Source organism: Mytilus galloprovincialis, chromosome 8 (assembly GCF_965363235.1).
Source record: "Mytilus galloprovincialis chromosome 8, xbMytGall1.hap1.1, whole genome shotgun sequence".
Lineage (NCBI taxonomy): Eukaryota > Metazoa > Mollusca > Bivalvia > Mytilida > Mytilidae > Mytilus > Mytilus galloprovincialis.
Window position 1 is genome coordinate 23,655,622 of NC_134845.1, and position 17,295 is coordinate 23,672,916.

The following is a 17,295-nucleotide window of genomic DNA, read 5'->3' on the forward strand; positions in this document are numbered from 1 at the left end:
TTACAATTAAAACTATTTTACAGGATAAATCTGTACATATATGACACCTATATATTTAATTTTTAAATAGACAATTATATTGTGTAACTGAACATATACTATAGGAACCTTGTGGTGGTATAATATGACTGCATGTATACTAGTATATCAATCTTACATTCCTTTGACACCAAAATATCACACATGCTGTATATTTTACATTTTTTATTTTCAAAAGAAAAGTATATAACATTTGTAAAGAAATATTTCATATTTCAAAAAATATAACATAAGTCTAAGATCAATGAAATTCCTGGCATAATAACCCTACACATGGTCTACCACCATCTTCTTGTGAAACTCAATGCTCTCTGCAACCTGTAAAATACAATATATAATTATGTTACTTGTAAACTTTTAAAATGTAAACTACATGATAATTTCATAATTGGCCTAACCTCATATGTGTTTCTTATGTTTATATATATAAGAAGATGTGGTATGAGAGTCAATGAGACATTTACTCTCCATCCAGGTCATAATTTATAAAAGTAAACCATTATAGGTTTAAGAATATGGTCTCTACACCAAACTAATGGTTTAAGAACTTATAATTGTAGAAACACTCTTTGTCTATAAAGTAATCTATGCATATACCCCTCCGGGTGTACAGGATTTTCTTGCTGTGTTAAAGACCCATTGGTGGCCTTCAGCTGTTTTCTACTCTTTGGTCTCTTTCACACATTCCCCATTTCAATTCTCAATTTTTTACATTTAATGCATACTCTGAAGCAATTAATTTGCCTTTACGGAGGCTCGACGGTACAAAAATTTCAGAAACATTTTTTTTTCATTACAAATTTTATTTATTATTTTATTAATTATTTTATCATTTAGAACAAAAATCATAAAAAAAAAATCAATTCGTTTTTGCCCCAGATGACTTTTCAGATGTATATATATCTCATTGAAAAAGCCCTAAATTATCTCCCTTTGGTGCAAAAATGCCATTTTTTTTTTTAATTGAAATTGAATATTTATTTTTGTGACCTACAACGTATATTTTTTTATTATTTTTTTCAAATAAGCTGCACTTAAACTAAACCATTGTAAAATTTGAGCGATTTCTGTAATTAAGTTCTTTTTTTATTTGAATATTACCTTTATTTCTCCTATTAGTTCAACAGAAAAAAGTACTTTTACAAAAATGTATGCTTCTTTCGAAGGCTGATTGTGAGCTTCAATGAAAAGTGACCCCATATTTTTATTTCATTTTTCAATTAGGTATATGATAAAGTTCATTTATAGAAAAATGTAGCGAAATCCTATATTTAAAAAAAAAATTTGATTTATACCCTCGAGCCCCCTTAAAGTTTGTACTCTTTTTTGATACATGTAGTTAATTGTAAATAATAAATTTTATTGTGACTTACAGTGCAAAATTCCTGAAATGACAGTTTTCCATCCATATCTTGGTCAGCCATAACAACAGTTTTATCAACAATCTGTTGTAGCTGGGTATCTTTCAGATGGTCACCTACCATTAACTTTAACACCTGGTATAACTCTCCATTAGATATATATCCATCTTTGTCCATATCATATATAGCAAAGGCAACTGTAATATGAAATAAACTGTAATATGAAATAAAATTAACAATGAATTTATTAAATGTCTATTTTCAAGTTGATTTTTATCTTTTAATATTAATTTTCACAACAGCAGTTTTATAAAAAATGAGTTCAAATCACTGTGATCTTATAATACTAGAGTGTAAGGAAGCATGGTATGGTGTTTAGATCATCAGAATAAATACTATGAACTTCTGCCTTCCCTTACTGTGAGCATTATTATATGCTATCACTTAGGATTGTTTGGCTTGTAACTGTATATTTGTAAAATGTTGGATATATATCATACATGTAAATCAAATTATATTTTTTTACATGAACTCATGTGATAAAATTGAGAATAGAAATGGTGAATGTGTCAAAGCAACAACAACCGACCATAGAGCAGACAACAGCCGTTTGTTACATGTACCTTTTGCTTGTATGACAATGGCTGGATAAAAAGGGGGGAGGCTTGAGATTGAAAAAAAAATATTTTTACCAAGTCTTTAATTACCATAAGAAGGTTTTTTGTTTGTTTAATTCTTTACATTATTTTATCTTTTAAACAATTGGGTGAGAATAACAGATCTGTGGAAGTCAATAATGTTCCATCAGACATTGAACTTTTTTAACATTTTTCATGCTGGTATAATGTCAATACTAGAAAACTTAAAAAAAAAATGTTGTTACCCTGCTTTCATACTGTGATTATACATAATTATATCAAGAGGTCCAAAAATATGCCTGGCCACCTAACATGGCATGCAAGTTTTAGACAAGTAATGCCAGTTGTCTGACTATAATTTAATGTCAAACACCTTTCTCAAATTTCTATGTTACAGATTTTCAAATATAAATTTTATTAGAAAATATTTTCATGTGACTGACAAAATACCAGGCACCAATTTCGAACTTTAGAGAACACAGTATCATATACAATTCTACAATGATATATATTTTTTTTATCAACATAAGCTAAATAAAATGAAACATACATCTCAGTTTATCTTTTGGGTCACCTTTCACACTGAACTGCGACAATCCATTTAAAAATTCTGAAATTAAAAAGAATTGAGTGTAACACATTTCCAGAGAAATCGTTGCATTTTTCAATTTATACATACTAATACCATTACTACATAGATGATCAACTGATACAGAATACAGTGCACTTCTCAAAGCTTTAAAAATAGTGATATATTGCAAGAAATTTATCTTTTTGACTAAAAGTAAGTGGAGAATTACCATATTGATATATATATATATGCTTTTTGTAACTGAGTAAACTAAAAAAATTTAATGATATAATTAAAATTTTCAAATCATTTGTGATAAATTGATAAATATTTCAATAACTCCCATATAGGTCAATTGACAAATAAGTAATTTATTGTGTTCTGGTAATTTTCAATCTATCTGTTAATAATTTAATTTTGGATGTAACACGTCTTCTGATTGGCTGACGTTATTTTGTTATCACTCCATAGACATAATTTAGTCATGTGACCGTGACGTCATCAACGTTTTTCATGTTTTTTTACGGTTTGAAATGGAATTTAGAATTAAATTATAAGAAATGACTGTAATATTTTTTCTGTCTATTGGTAATAACATAAAAATTGTGGTGCACACTGTTAAATAACCATCTACACGCGTTATTCAATGTGCACAAAATTTTTTATGTTATTTCTTCATAGACAGAAAAAATATTACAGTCATTCCTTTATAACTGTTTTCCAGATAATAATCGATGTATAGCTATATAGCTGTGAAAATAGCAAACTTTTACATATCAGTTAATATATAACTCTAAAATGGGTATTCTAGATTTTATGAAAATTTCACAGGAGATATAGTATACCACAAAATGACATTTCAAGGGGAAATAACACCAATGGGGGAAGTAGACCTTGACCTGCTTACTGTAAATGTATAAATTATTGCGTCCATTTATTATTGCGATTTTGTCATTTTAGACTAGAATGCAATTTTAATTTTTGCGATATTAAGAAAAATCCTGTTTTATATATCATATAGATTTTTATTTAATGCGAGTTTAAATTATTGCGATTGTAACACAGTTAGTTTGGTAAAAATGGCCCTGTTTCCTGTAGTTTAAGAGGAGATCAAAAAAAATTTGAAGTTAACTAAATTGACAGCAGTTCTGCGAATTTCATAATCCTTAATGGCAATTTAATGCTCACCTGGCCTTAAATGAGATAAAAGTGCTTACCAAAATTGCTTTTGGAAACCCTTCAAAACATCTTATAACTGATTCAGCACAATAATTAATTCCAGTGGTTTTAAAAATAGACTGAAAAGGTATATATAATAAATGACAAATGTGGGGGTAAAAATAAAACTTTTCCAAACAGCAAAGAAAGAAAAAAACTAGTTTTACAATATAAATGTAATTACAGTACCTTTAAAATCCACTTCACCATTGCCGTCTGTATCAATGATAGCAACAACTCTCTGGACCAATGGATTATCCTTCAACTCTGGAATGGACATAAACTCCTCCACACTTAAAGAACCAGAATTATCTTTGTCTAGTTTGCAAAATCTTTTCCCAAGACGTCTTATTTCATCTGCATCAACTAAAAACATAACATACATGCACTTAATGTCTCCTCCTTTGTGTATTTACTAATATGAAAATAAGGTTTTATAATGGAAATGGGTGCAAATTAACAAAAATAAATGTTCTTCCTTATCTCCTGAATATCTAAAGTTTTTGGGTAATTTTACCAATAATTTTACCAATTTGGATGAATTCAGAAATTTTGTAATGTTTTATGGCAGGTTAGCTTTTAAGAACATAAAGAAATACGTAGAACTAACTTCATTTCTAGGTGAGCACTTATGATAAAACAAGCTTATCTTGTGCACTAGATACAATACATAATCCATAAAATAAATTGGTCAAGTCTTTTTCTAGAATTTGTGGATGAACAAAAGGATTTGATACAAGCAGGAAATACTAAGATAGACAACTTTTATTAATGTGTTTCGATATGTGAAATATCCTAAACAAATACTCAGAGCAAAATACAAAATAACAGGTCCACAACTTCTTAGCCTGTGCCAGTTTGGTTGATTCTGACAATTGGCTTATTTAATTATATTTTGATGAAATTTTGACATACTATTTACTCTGACCTGTGAGTTGAAGAAATTAAAAAAATCAAAAAGAAATTTAAAGAAAAAAACACATAATTTACAGGAAACTTGAAAAAAATTCATTGTTTTCAAGTTTTACATTTCAAGGGGAAATAACTCCTGAACAAAGTAGACAGACCAATTTAAGGGTTCATGATACACATACCTTTATTGTGCATATCATTAATGTTTTTTTCAAAACTAGAATTGGATAGTCATGCAATTGCAGTTCCCTCAAGGCATTTATTCAAAAGCAAATAAAATAGCTCTGTAGAAAAGTTAAACTGAATGAGGATACACTAAGTCATATAAATATTGAGTCAAATTTGACTGTTAAAAAGTCCCAAACATTTGAAACTGTGGAATGACATATATGCCAGAAATTTTTCAAATCATAATTGCACCTTGTATCTATCTGATGATCAAAGTCCAATAACTCTGGAAAGACATATCAGATCTTTTAAAATTAAACAATTTGTTTTATTCACAAATTCAAACAATTATGCTAAGTTTCTAGAAGATCACTCCAATTTGTAGAACATTATTTGAAATTTAATTAAATCAGACAATAGATTGTCTTAACTCTGGCCAACAACAAAGCAGATAAAAAGGGGGAAAAACTTTCTTAATTATCAATCACATCAAATTAATGTAAAGTTTTGAGGAAATCAATCCAGGTATACTTGAATCTTGAGTAAGTAAGTGATATGTAAAAAAATACCTTTTAAAATCAATTGGTTTAAAAGTCCAACAGCTGGTACAAGGACACAGTTATCATCCTTTGGTTTTCGTTGTCTACGAATATAGTCCCTAGTGTAAACAGTATATAACTTGCATGTTTTATTTGATACACTTTCCCAATTTATTTTTATATATCTTTAATATATTTGGAACCCCCCTTTTTTTTGGGCCGATCAATGCATTTGAATGGGGACACCCCCCCCCCCCTTTTTAAAATGGCTGGATCCACCCCACCTTTTTTAACAAGAAACTCAATAATAATTTAACTCTAAAATAAAATTTTGAATTAAAACCAAAAAGTATTCAGATATTAGATTAATATAACTAATAAGTGTGTAAAGTTTTAAGCAATAATAATAAATTGTTTTAGAGATATGGCACGACCTGTAAAAATCCCATCCCCCCTTTTTACAAAATACTCAATAACACAAAAATAAAATTTTGAATCATCACCAAAATTTATACAGATCTTAAGATTAATATAACTAAGAAGTATGTAAAGTTTAAAGCAATTATCATAAATCGACGACCTGTCATGTGAAAAAAATACACTCCTGTTTTAGTTACAATGTCCCCTAACTCAAAAAGTTTTAATCTTATTTTCACCAAAAAGTATACAGATCGTTTGACCATCATAAGGGACAACTGCATTAAGTTTCATGAAATTTGGATGAGTCGTTCTCAAGTTACAGTGTGACATGTTTAAGCAAGACAGACAGACGGACAGAGGGACGCCGGACATTTGTATACCATAATATGAGAATCTGATTCAGATTAGAATCTTAAACTGTGTGAGAGAACTTTAACAAGGTTGGATTTAGTGGAAGACAATTATTATCTGAGATCATGAAGAAACTGGTTACAAAACCATATTCTTTTAAAATAAAACGACTTCATGTTATTTTTCTCTTTTTGAACACAGTTGTTTTTATCTTAAAAATGTTGAATATTTTGTTACTTACAATTCGAAGCCAGATGATCATCAATGGAATTGTGATTACCCTGAAAACAAAATTCTCATCCTGTTAATGTACAATACTAATATTTCATATAAATATATGAATTGGAAAAACATCTCTTTTTTCACAATCTTATTGTTTACAACATCAGCCATCAGTGATTATGTCAATAAATTAGCCATGCATTTTTAATATCAGATTCTTAATGACAGAAGTACATGTAATGATTTTTTTTAAGTCCTAACTTGAACAATAAAAACTAGTCTAACTTAAAATGTAAATTTTTATTTCCTTAAAATTGAGGAAGTGAAATTTTAAGTCGTAGTAAAAGCACAAATATTTTTCTCTTCTACAAGAAATAGTTTAGATTCTGAAGTACTTTTTAAAGAATTAAAATTCAGGGATCTCCATGACCTGTCTTATGCTGGTGTACCTCCATTGTTAAAATATCTTCCCCCAGTAGCTGTCAAATGATCCCCACCATCGTTAAATTATCTTCCGCCATCATCAAATTATTCCATCCATTGTCAAGATCTGTTTTTATTTCTCTCGTCACTGCCACTTTTTTTAGCAATTACAATCAATTGCCAAAGAGCATTGAAGACGACGACATTGGAACCTTTAGGACTTTACATAGACGATTGTCACAAATAACCAGAGCTGTTTATTATAAGTTATGTAACTACTACTGAAAACTCTTTTGTAGACGAAAAGCGCGTCTGGCATATATACAAATTTTAGTCCTGGTATCTATGATGAGTTTATTTACAACCACCAGGTCGATGACACTGCTGGTGGAGATTTATTTCCCCGAGGGTATCACAAGCCCAGTAGTCAGCACCTTTTGTGCTGACATGAATTGTCATTAATTGATATGATTATACATTTTGTATTTATAAATTTACTGTTTACAAAATTTAGAATTTTTTGAAATACTAAGGTTTTTCTACCTCAGGCATAGATTACCTTAGCTGTATTTGGCAACACTTTTAGGAATTTTGGTCCTCAAAGCTCTTCAACTTCGTACTTTATTTGGCCTTTTTAACTTTTTTGGAATCGAGCGTCACTGATGAGTCTTTTGTAGACGAAACACGGGTCTGGCTTGTATACAAATTTTAGTCCTGGTATCTTTGATGAGTTTATCAACAGAATAATTAGTTTTTCATCTAAAATTATGTTTTTAATTTTTAATTTGATGATGCTATAGAAAGTTTGTAAACGTATTAAACTGGCAAATAACTAGTAAAAGGGTTTTTAAATTCTCCTTATTTTGACCAAAAAATATATTTAAACATTCAAAAGAAATTATTGATCTACTGCTTGACATTTGTTTTTACTTCTGCACACAACTTGTCACAAGATAAAATTATGCTTTTAAGTGTTTCTGAATATGCATGATACATGTATGACTGATTTTTTTTTTGAAACCTTTTAAGTCTTTTATAAGTAATTTGGGAAAAAGTAATGCAAAATTAATGATTAAGAATCTTATTAAAACAAAGTGGAACACTTGATCACAAATAAAGCAGTTCATAAACAACTTGCTTTTTTCAACAAATATGAATACAAAATTTATAACTGTTGAAACTTTTATCTAAGATTTTGAGATTAACTAGGAAACATGTCTAAATTTGTGAAATCTTAATTTAAGAGTATTAAACTTTACTTGAGTACTCTGTATTATGTGATAATAATAATAATTGACAATAACTGCACCGCTGCTCTGACATATATGTCATGTATGTCAGAAGTCCCAATTCAGTAGCCTATAATTCAGTGGTTGTTGCTGTATTGCTGTATATCATATTTTATTTTTAAAGTGTATCTAATAAGCTTAAGGATTTCAATATTACAAATCCTTGGTTAACTGTATAGATCAGACATTTACATAGGTGGATCCAGAGGCCCTTGTTTGTTGGAAAAATTTGGTTGATTATATAGGGAATCACTGAAGCGTGACTGGAGTGGGCTCTCCCCTAAGTCAGTCAATTAACAAATCCCCCCCACCCCCCCAAAAAAAAAAACAAACAAACAAACCACACACACTCCCTTTTATAATAAGTTCTCAATGAGGTCTTGAAAGACCACTGAAAGACTTAGCCTTTCATTTCTGTAGAGACTCTTTCTTTAGTTATTAAAATTTCTATGCCTTAATTTTTGGTCTATTTGATTAAATAATTAACCTGTCTGTCAAAATCAAGCTCTTCCTTTATTTCTGGGATTTTGAATTTCTCCATTTATGCTCTATCATGTTCTTTGAATATTCATTATATTGTGCCATGTAAAAAGTTCTGTGTCAAGAGTAAACTTCCGGTTGAAATTAGGGGTTTTCCAATGTTCCCGTGACTCTGGTTTGTAATTGTTTTTCAATATATAGAACAGTAACATTTTATTCCTTATCATATCTATAACATTTTTATCTGTATCAACGAAAACTGTAGTAAAGACAATTTGTTTACTGTATCGTGGTATACAATTTACTTTCGGAATAAGACTACCCTCCCCCTTTTTTATGTCTTTCTGTAAACTTGTACCAATGAATAGTCTAGTCATAATAAAAAGCACGGTTTGAGAAATTCCCATTAATGCAACAACATCAAAAACTGTATAATGATGACATGATGAATAACAAAGTAGAAAGATTTCTAGACGGGACGAACCATAGCAGACGATTTCAATCCCAGGATGCATTGTACTGTTTGGAACATGCTAAAAGTATGATTTCGTCCTCTCATTTGATTTAGTAACTTGTAAGGAAAGCTCTCGAAAGAAATGTGTGTCCATGTTTGAATAAATTTTAAATAAAATATCTTATTAGGTAACAAGCATTTAACCTCAAGAGGGATGGGGTTATGTTTTTTTCTGAGTAAGATTTCGTTTTGCGCAAAGCGCTAACATTTTAATTTAGTTTTTCAACGCGTACAATGGGAGGCAACTCTCATTGTACCTAATTGATAACGCCGTGTACTAGATTTGCCTCCCCTTGTTGCGTCATCCGATGCTTAGTTAGCATGTGGTTTTAGCAAGAGCATGTTCCAGCCACATTTTATTATGTATTTGATTAATTTTTTTTTTCCTTCCTTATAATTTATATTTAATCTTACCCAGATTGGGTTAAGGTGCTTCATATTCACTCTTGTTCATTGTTGCTTATTGATACCATGTTTGGTATAATTGTATATTATTGCATTATTATAATAAAGCACCTTTCGCCAAACACTATTAGTTGTCAATTGTTATCAAGCCAACTATTTTTTATCATCAAATTGTCAATCAGAATATTTTTACAGGAAAACCACATCCCCTCCTCCTTAACCCCAACCCGTGAACTTAAATGGTCGTCCCCTCATAAAAGATCTATCTGAGCTCAGGTAAAGTAAAAAGTAAAAGTAAAATAAAATAAAGTAAACTTAGAGAAATATACTAATAAATAAATAAAATTGAATTAAATCGCATTGCTAAAAAGCTCCAAGACAAAGTAGGTGACGTTAGATTAAATTATAAATAGTTTCGCCTTTTTGTAAATACTATAGTTAATCTAATGTTTTAGTTCTTATGATCATAGCTATTAATGTGAGGTTGAGAAATAAAGTAAATAAACTGTCATCTTTAAAAAGAATAAAAATGTATGTAATTTGCCGTAGGAAAATAACCCTTAAGGGCATACGATACAGTTTTGAACCTGTATTTACAAGTTAATGAAAATTTGCATATAGGCTATTTTTTATCTGATTAAATCAAATATGTAATTAAAAATATACCTTCATGTGCTACTTTTTGAGTAAAATGAGGTCGAAATTTTGTATATTTGCTCAAAATTCAGATTTGTGTCCGTATTTTCTTTTTCGAAAGAAAGACATAACTTTTTTGTTTTAAAAGATAAACACTAATTGTTTTTTGTTAAATAATCGGTAATGTCTGTATTTTATAAGTATCATTAAAAATTATGCAATTTTTATTCCGAAATAACTCTATATTTATCAAATGTTCATGAATAGAGGAAAAAACGTCATTTTTTGCTGCATGTTTATCAAAATTAAAAAAAATGCGCTATTTACAGTTTTATAAAATTTGGGTCACATAATCTCCTTGCAAAATGAAACAAATTGCTGTTTTAAAAAATAAGGGTCCATGCACTCGTTTTCAAATTAAAACAGTTTGAATGATAAAAATCAGTCGAAAAATGCATCTTTTCCCGATATGTCATAGTTTAACGTCGCGAAAATAACATTTTACGTTAGCAACGTCATTACCTTCCCTGTAACTGTATCGTATGCCCTTAAGTGTTTCTATTGTCCACTAAATAATTCTGTAAAGTAGGTATTTTGATAATCCTTTAATTGGTTTTACATAACTAAATAAAATATATGTCAATCATATAAATTTATAACATAAAAAGAGAATAAGATATTTTTTATTTCCAATTATGGGCCCCAAAGGGCATAAACATTACAACATCAATAATTTTTTTATAATACAATACAAACAATGAGATAAAAAAAAAAAAAAAAGTTAAACGAGAACTATTTAAGTTCTTAAAGAATACGTAGATAAAGAATCAATAGTATGAATAATTGACCAATAAAAAGTAACTTTAGAAAATTCAAATTGACCCTTAAATTTCATAGGTGAATAAAATAATTCCAATCAGCACGTGATGTCCGGGTTAAAAGGAGAAGACCGCAACCTCCCAACATCACATATCACACTTAAATGTAGATAGCTGTTTGGAATAAATAATTGAAACATCATTGTACTTTATTCACCAGGTATGTAAATTGTTAATGTATAAACTATTTTCAATTGAATTTTAAAAGTAAGAATTTGCTTTTGATTTAATAACTTTGATATTTAAAACTTAAATTAGATTTATAAAAGATTTTCATTATCAGAAATAAGTTAAAACAAAGTTTAAATCAATAGATCACAGATCACATATCACACTTAAATGTAGATAGCTGTTTGGAATAGATAATTGAAACATCATTGTATTTTATTCACCAGCGCCGGGCCTCGAAAGGAGAAAGTGTCCGAGATGAGGGACACGCCAGCAGAAGGTATTACATAGACCTGAACATGAGCGAGCTAGTATTCCCCAGATTCTCCGAAAGAAGTTAGAATCCTCGTATAGATAAAAGTGAGCGAGAATAGTCCCTAAGTGAAAGATGTCAGTTCCCCGATATTTAAGTGTTATTAACGTTTTGGAGGGAAAGGGGAGACAAACTGAAAGAACAGAGATTCTCCCCCTTTTCCTGCACTACAGAACTTTTCCTGCATTACATGTGCATCAATATTTATGAGGAATTTTTGGGTACAGTGACAGATTGAGATAGTAATTCAGTCAAAATTCAACACTATTCAACCAATAAACAAACATTAAAAGCACAGAACCTGTAAATTGCTCATTTTGAGATAAACTTTATAAATCGGCGTTATGGAAGAATCACGAAACTGAAGCCGACACATCTAAATTGACGATAAACATTTTTTTGTGGTGTTTTGATATTATTCTTACTTTCATATTGTCTTCAAATAAGTGCATATTGATACTTGTTACAGAGTATATTAATTAAACATTTGCTATACTCAACAGGATCCGAATAGCCGGATAATTTACACTTTTTATTAATATATTATTAATATAGTACTTATTTTTATAATGCACATGAATGATAACTTTAAACTCACTGATGACAAATGCTCAGTATATTAGATAACAGACAAGGAACTTATTTCACCAGGTGAGGAACAAATCTCACAAACCTAGAACTTATTTCACCAGGTAAGGAACAAATGTTATAAACCCAGAAATTATTTCACTAGGTAAGGAACAAAGGAGTCCAACATGTAGGTTCAGTATATATATATATATATATATATATATAAGTACGTCTGAGTCAGTGACAACCCTACAACAGATGTATCCATCGGATCGCCATCAATGATGGTGATACATGGCTGTGTACATAATGTATATACAACTCGTCTAAACATCAACCCAACAATGTTAGATCTGTAAATTTGCTTTCGCAAATTTTTGGTTCTTCCCTCGCCGGGATTCGAACCCATGCTACTGTGATATCGTGACACCAAATCGCCTGCACTGCAGCCGTCCCGCTAGACCACACGACCACCTGGGCTCTCAAAAAAAGAGCTTTCGCTGGCCGTCTGTTACCTTTCCACGTCAGTTTTAATCTAGCGGCGTACTGCAGTACATGATATATAAGGCATGAAGATGTTATTGTTACAGATCAGCTAAATTATCTATAGTAAAGGATCCTACAAATGAATGTAAGATACAGTCACAGAAAATAATTATATTTATAAGTACGTCTGAGTCAGTGACAACCCTACAACAGATGTATCCATCGGATCGCCATCAATGATGGTGATACATGGCTGTGTACATAATATATATACAACTCGTCTTAACATCAACCCAACAATGTTAGATCTGTAAATTTGCTTTCGAAAATTTTTGGTTCTTCCCTCGCCGGGATTCGAGCCCATGCTACTGTGATATCGTGACACCAAATCGCCTGCACTGCAGCCGTCCCGCTAGACCACACGACCACCTGGGCTCTCAAAAAAAGAGCTTTCGCTGGCCGTGTGTTACCTTTCCACGTCAGTTTTAATCTAGCGGCGTACTGCAGTACATAATATATAAGGCATGAAGATGTTATTGTTACAGATCAGCTAAATTATCTATAGTAAAGGATCCTACAAATGAATGTAAGATACAGTCACAGAAAATAATTATATTTATAAGTACGTCTGAGTCAGTGACAACCCTACAACAGATGTATCCATCGGATCGCCATCAATGATGGTGATACATGGCTGTGTACATAATGTATATACAACTCGTCTAAACATCAACCCAACAATGTTAGATCTGTAAATTTGCTTTCGCAAATTTTTGGTTCTTCCCTCGCCGGGATTCGAACCCATGCCACTGTGATATCGTGACACCAAATCGCCTGCACTGCAGCCGTCCCGCTAGACCACACGACCACCTGGGCTCTCAAAAAAAGAGCTTTCGCTGGCCGTGTGTTACCTTTCCACGTCAGTTTTAATCTAGCGGCGTACTGCAGTACATGATATATAAGGCATGAAGATGTTATTGTTACAGATCAGCTAAATTATCTATAGTAAAGGATCCTACAAATGAATGTAAGATACAGTCACAGAAAATAATTATATTTATAAGTACGTCTGAGTCAGTGACAACCCTACAACAGATGTATCCATCGGATCGCCATCAATGATGGTGATACATGGCTGTGTACATAATGTATATACAACTCGTCTAAACATCAACCCAACAATGTTAGATCTGTAAATTTGCTTTCGCAAATTTTTGGTTCTTCCCTCGCCGGGATTCAAACCCATGCTACTGTGATATCGTGACACCAAATCGCCTGCACTGCAGCCGTCCCGCTAGACCACACGACCACCTGGGCTCTCAAAAAAAGAGCTTTCGCTGGCCGTGTGTTACCTTTCCACGTCAGTTTTAATCTAGCGGCGTACTGCAGTACATGATATATAAGGCATGAAGATGTTATTGTTACAGATCAGCTAAAATATCTATAGTAAAGGATCCTACAAATGAATGTAAGATACAGTATATATATATATATATATATAAGACCTTTTTTGGCTCTAAAGTGGCCGCATCCGTGTTCATCCTCAACCTTTATATATGTTATGTATATTCATCAAATACAACTTACATTTCATTTTTGACAAAAACCATCTGAAAAGTGACATTTTTTGGCATATTTGATAGTAAATCCGTTAAAATCTTTCACATCAACTAATTGAATCAACTAAAATAGACACTTAAGTGTTTAAAAAGAGTCCAAAATCACAGAATGATGTACCTGAAATTTGAGGCCAAAATCGACCCTTACCGGACCTTCTACTTTCAGCAACCCGGTACTTATCTCACCAGGTAAAGTGTGGAACTTATTTTATAGAGATGGAACAAATTATATATAAATCATCTCCGTGAAAAAGTTCTACCAGAACATATTTCCTGTGATATAAGTTCCATTCATTGGAACTTTTTTCACAGGCAAATATTTGGGCTCACATAAACACAGTTTATTATCAGTGTACTGTATTTAGTGTACTCAATAGTACACCATGTTAAAAAAATGGAGTAAAATATAGGACTGACTATTTTGAGAACTATTGTGAATGTTGCAAAGATATATATGCCACATGCATAGCCTTCGCCCCATCAGTGTTTTTAGAACTCTTAAACTGGTACCTTTTACTCGTACATTATAAAAAAGAATGGAAACAAGGAATGTCTCGAAGATAGAGACAACAAACTGGCCTAAATGTACAAGACAACCCAAGGCCACCAATGTGTCTACGTTGTTTTTAAGAAGCTCTAGATCTCAAATATCGTAACATGACTGCAGTACACCACATTCACAGATCAAATTAAATAAACTATGGGCCTTGCCGGTGATGTCATCTACTTTATACAATAAACGTGTTAAATCACTAGACACGTATACGTAAAGTAAACGAATGTTGAAAGTTGAAAATCGAATGTTGAAAGTTGAAAATCGAATGTTGAAAACGAATGTTGAATGTTGAAAATGGATACAAGAAAGAAAAAAAAATAAAAAAAAATTTGAATGTTGAATGTTGAATATTGAACCAACTTGACATCCGTTTATTATTTAGTGTATTGTATTTGCGTTTGTCGTAGAATTTTAAAAACGTTGTGATTTTATCAATAAATTGTTGAAATAAACATTTGAAGCATTTGTTAAAAAGCAATACTTTTCGTGCATGCAAATGTCAAAATTTCATCCCAAATTTCATTTCAGGGTACAGTTTAAATTAATAAGGGCAGTGGACAATTTCAAAGCCTTTTTCTGTATGAAGTTTACCAAAATAACGTCAATGAAGTATATTATGACGTATGACGCAGGTAAGTTCATTTGTACATTCAGACATATGGCATTTGTATTCCAGATTGTTGTGGCTTTGTATTCATGACACACGACGTATGATACATTGCCATGCCGTTCGCGATTCCATATTGAAATCTGTATCATACAATGTCATATCCTATGTGATACCCTAGATCATAGTCTACATAATATTCCAGCAGATTCGACATGGTCTCCGAGCATATCAGGGGCGGATCCAGCCATTTTAAAAAGGGGGGGGGGTTCCCAACCCAGAGTAAAGGGGGTGTTCCAGCTATATGCTCCCATTCAAATGCATTGATCGGTCAAAAAAAGGGGGGGTTCCAACCCCCGGAACCCCCCTCTGGATCCGCGCCTGCATATTACACTTGACAGTATGTCATATCGTACCTGAAACCATGGTATTTCTTACTCAATACCGTGTCATATCCTTCATTAAAACTTAGTATATTTCCCTTTTGATACTCTAATATATCCTTGTTGATACCCTGAACAATTGTTTTACATATGTACATTGTACATTGTACTCTGACACTCTCGAATATTTAACTTGATAACATGGCATATATTTATGAAATCATTTTACAAATCCTATATGAGTAATGATACACTGAAATATCCTTCATTATACTCTATCACATCTGCTCCTTCGCTTTTTTGTGTGTTTTTGTTGTGCATGTTATGTCATGGATGGATGGATTGCTCATATCCTTTTTGGCTCACCGGAGTCCGAAAGGACCCATGTGTGCTTATGTCATCGATTGGCGTCCGTCTTTGTCTGTCGTCTGTCGTTGTTAACTATTTTAAAAAAAAAAATTCCTCTGAAACTACTGGACCAAATACCTTCAAACTTTCACTAAATGTTCCTTAGGTTATTTAGTTTATAAACTATATCCGGAGTTTTGATCCATCGACAAACATTGCCACCATGGCTAAAAATAGAACATAGGGGTCAAATGCCATCGAATTGGTAGTTTTAACAAAATTATGCAGTTTTTGTTATTATCTTGAATATTTTTATAGATAGATATAAAATGTAAACACCAATAATGTTCAGCAAAGTAAGATCTACAAAAACTTTAATATGACCAAAATTGTCAATTGACCTCTTAAGAAGTTATTGCCCTTTAAAGACAGTTTTACGCAATTTGTTTATCAAGTTTGCTAACATTTAATTTGTTTTCCATCTGAAATACAGGTGAGCGATTCAGGCTCTTGAGAGGCTCTTGTTATATTTGTTATAATGTGACATATCCAATTTTATACCTTCCAAAATATCCTAGCATGTCCTGCCTGGTACATGTACCCAAACATACCTTACAAAATATCACAGCATATCCAGACATACTTTGAAAAAAATACCCAAGCATATCAATACTGGTACTCAAACATACCGTACAAAATATCCCAACATTTCCTACCTTATACCAAAACACCCTACAAAATACCCTAGCATATCCTTCCTGATATTCATACATACCATACAAAATACCATAGTATATACTACCTGACACCTAGACATCCCAGCATATCATACTTGATATCAAGACATATTTTACATAATACCCTAATATATTCTACATGATACCCTAGTATATTCTACATGATACACCATTTGTATCTTATATAGACTTAGATAATTAAAATAAAAATAGATACATCTTGATATATAGTTTATTTATACTTGTACGAGTACTTATGATTTTACATATATACTCTTTACTTGTATCTTTACATTGTTCAAATCAATGCGTTTCTCAGGCTGAGAACGATATCTATCAACTTAATTCGTTTAATACGTACTTATTGCTGCTTAAGTCTGATGGATCAGGGCCAATTTATGAGTTGTAAAATGGCTTTGTGTCGATTTACTTTTTGTAAGTTAT

At 31.5% G+C, this 17,295-nt stretch overlaps 1 protein-coding gene across 3 annotated transcripts; it reads right to left on the bottom strand.

The window, feature by feature from the left end:
- Window positions 1-189: 189 nt before the first annotated feature.
- LOC143085362 (calcineurin subunit B type 1-like) lies at window positions 190-9,176 on the bottom strand. Of its 3 annotated transcripts, none has more exons than XM_076261642.1 (6): window positions 9,116-9,176; window positions 6,459-6,498; window positions 4,017-4,193; window positions 2,589-2,648; window positions 1,413-1,597; window positions 190-357 (listed from the first exon to the last, which is right to left on the bottom strand). In XM_076261642.1, exons 1-6 carry the CDS (start codon window positions 9,161-9,163, stop codon window positions 307-309), a joined length of 561 nt encoding a protein of 186 aa, XP_076117757.1. In that variant the 5' UTR covers window positions 9,164-9,176; the 3' UTR covers window positions 190-306. The 3 variants fall into 3 exon arrangements, with proteins under 3 accessions (XP_076117757.1, XP_076117755.1, XP_076117756.1); XM_076261640.1 differs by lacking the exon at window positions 9,116-9,176 and adding an exon at window positions 8,937-9,023; XM_076261641.1 differs by lacking the exon at window positions 9,116-9,176 and adding an exon at window positions 8,639-8,785.
- Window positions 9,177-17,295: the final 8,119 nt, after the last annotated feature.

Bases quoted from the DNA above. Each gene is read 5' to 3' on its own strand.
- LOC143085362 (XM_076261640.1), bottom strand. From the start codon at position 9,008: ATGACTAGACTATTCATTGGTACAAGTTTACAGAAAGACATAAAAAAG. The intron at 4,194-6,458 runs GTAAGTAACAAA...TTATGTTTTTAG, and splicing joins TGATCATCTGGCTTCGAATT to TTGATGCAGATGAAATAAGA. The intron at 1,598-2,588 runs GTATGTTTCATT...TTCATATTACAG, and splicing joins CCCAAAAGATAAACTGAGAT to TTGCCTTTGCTATATATGAT.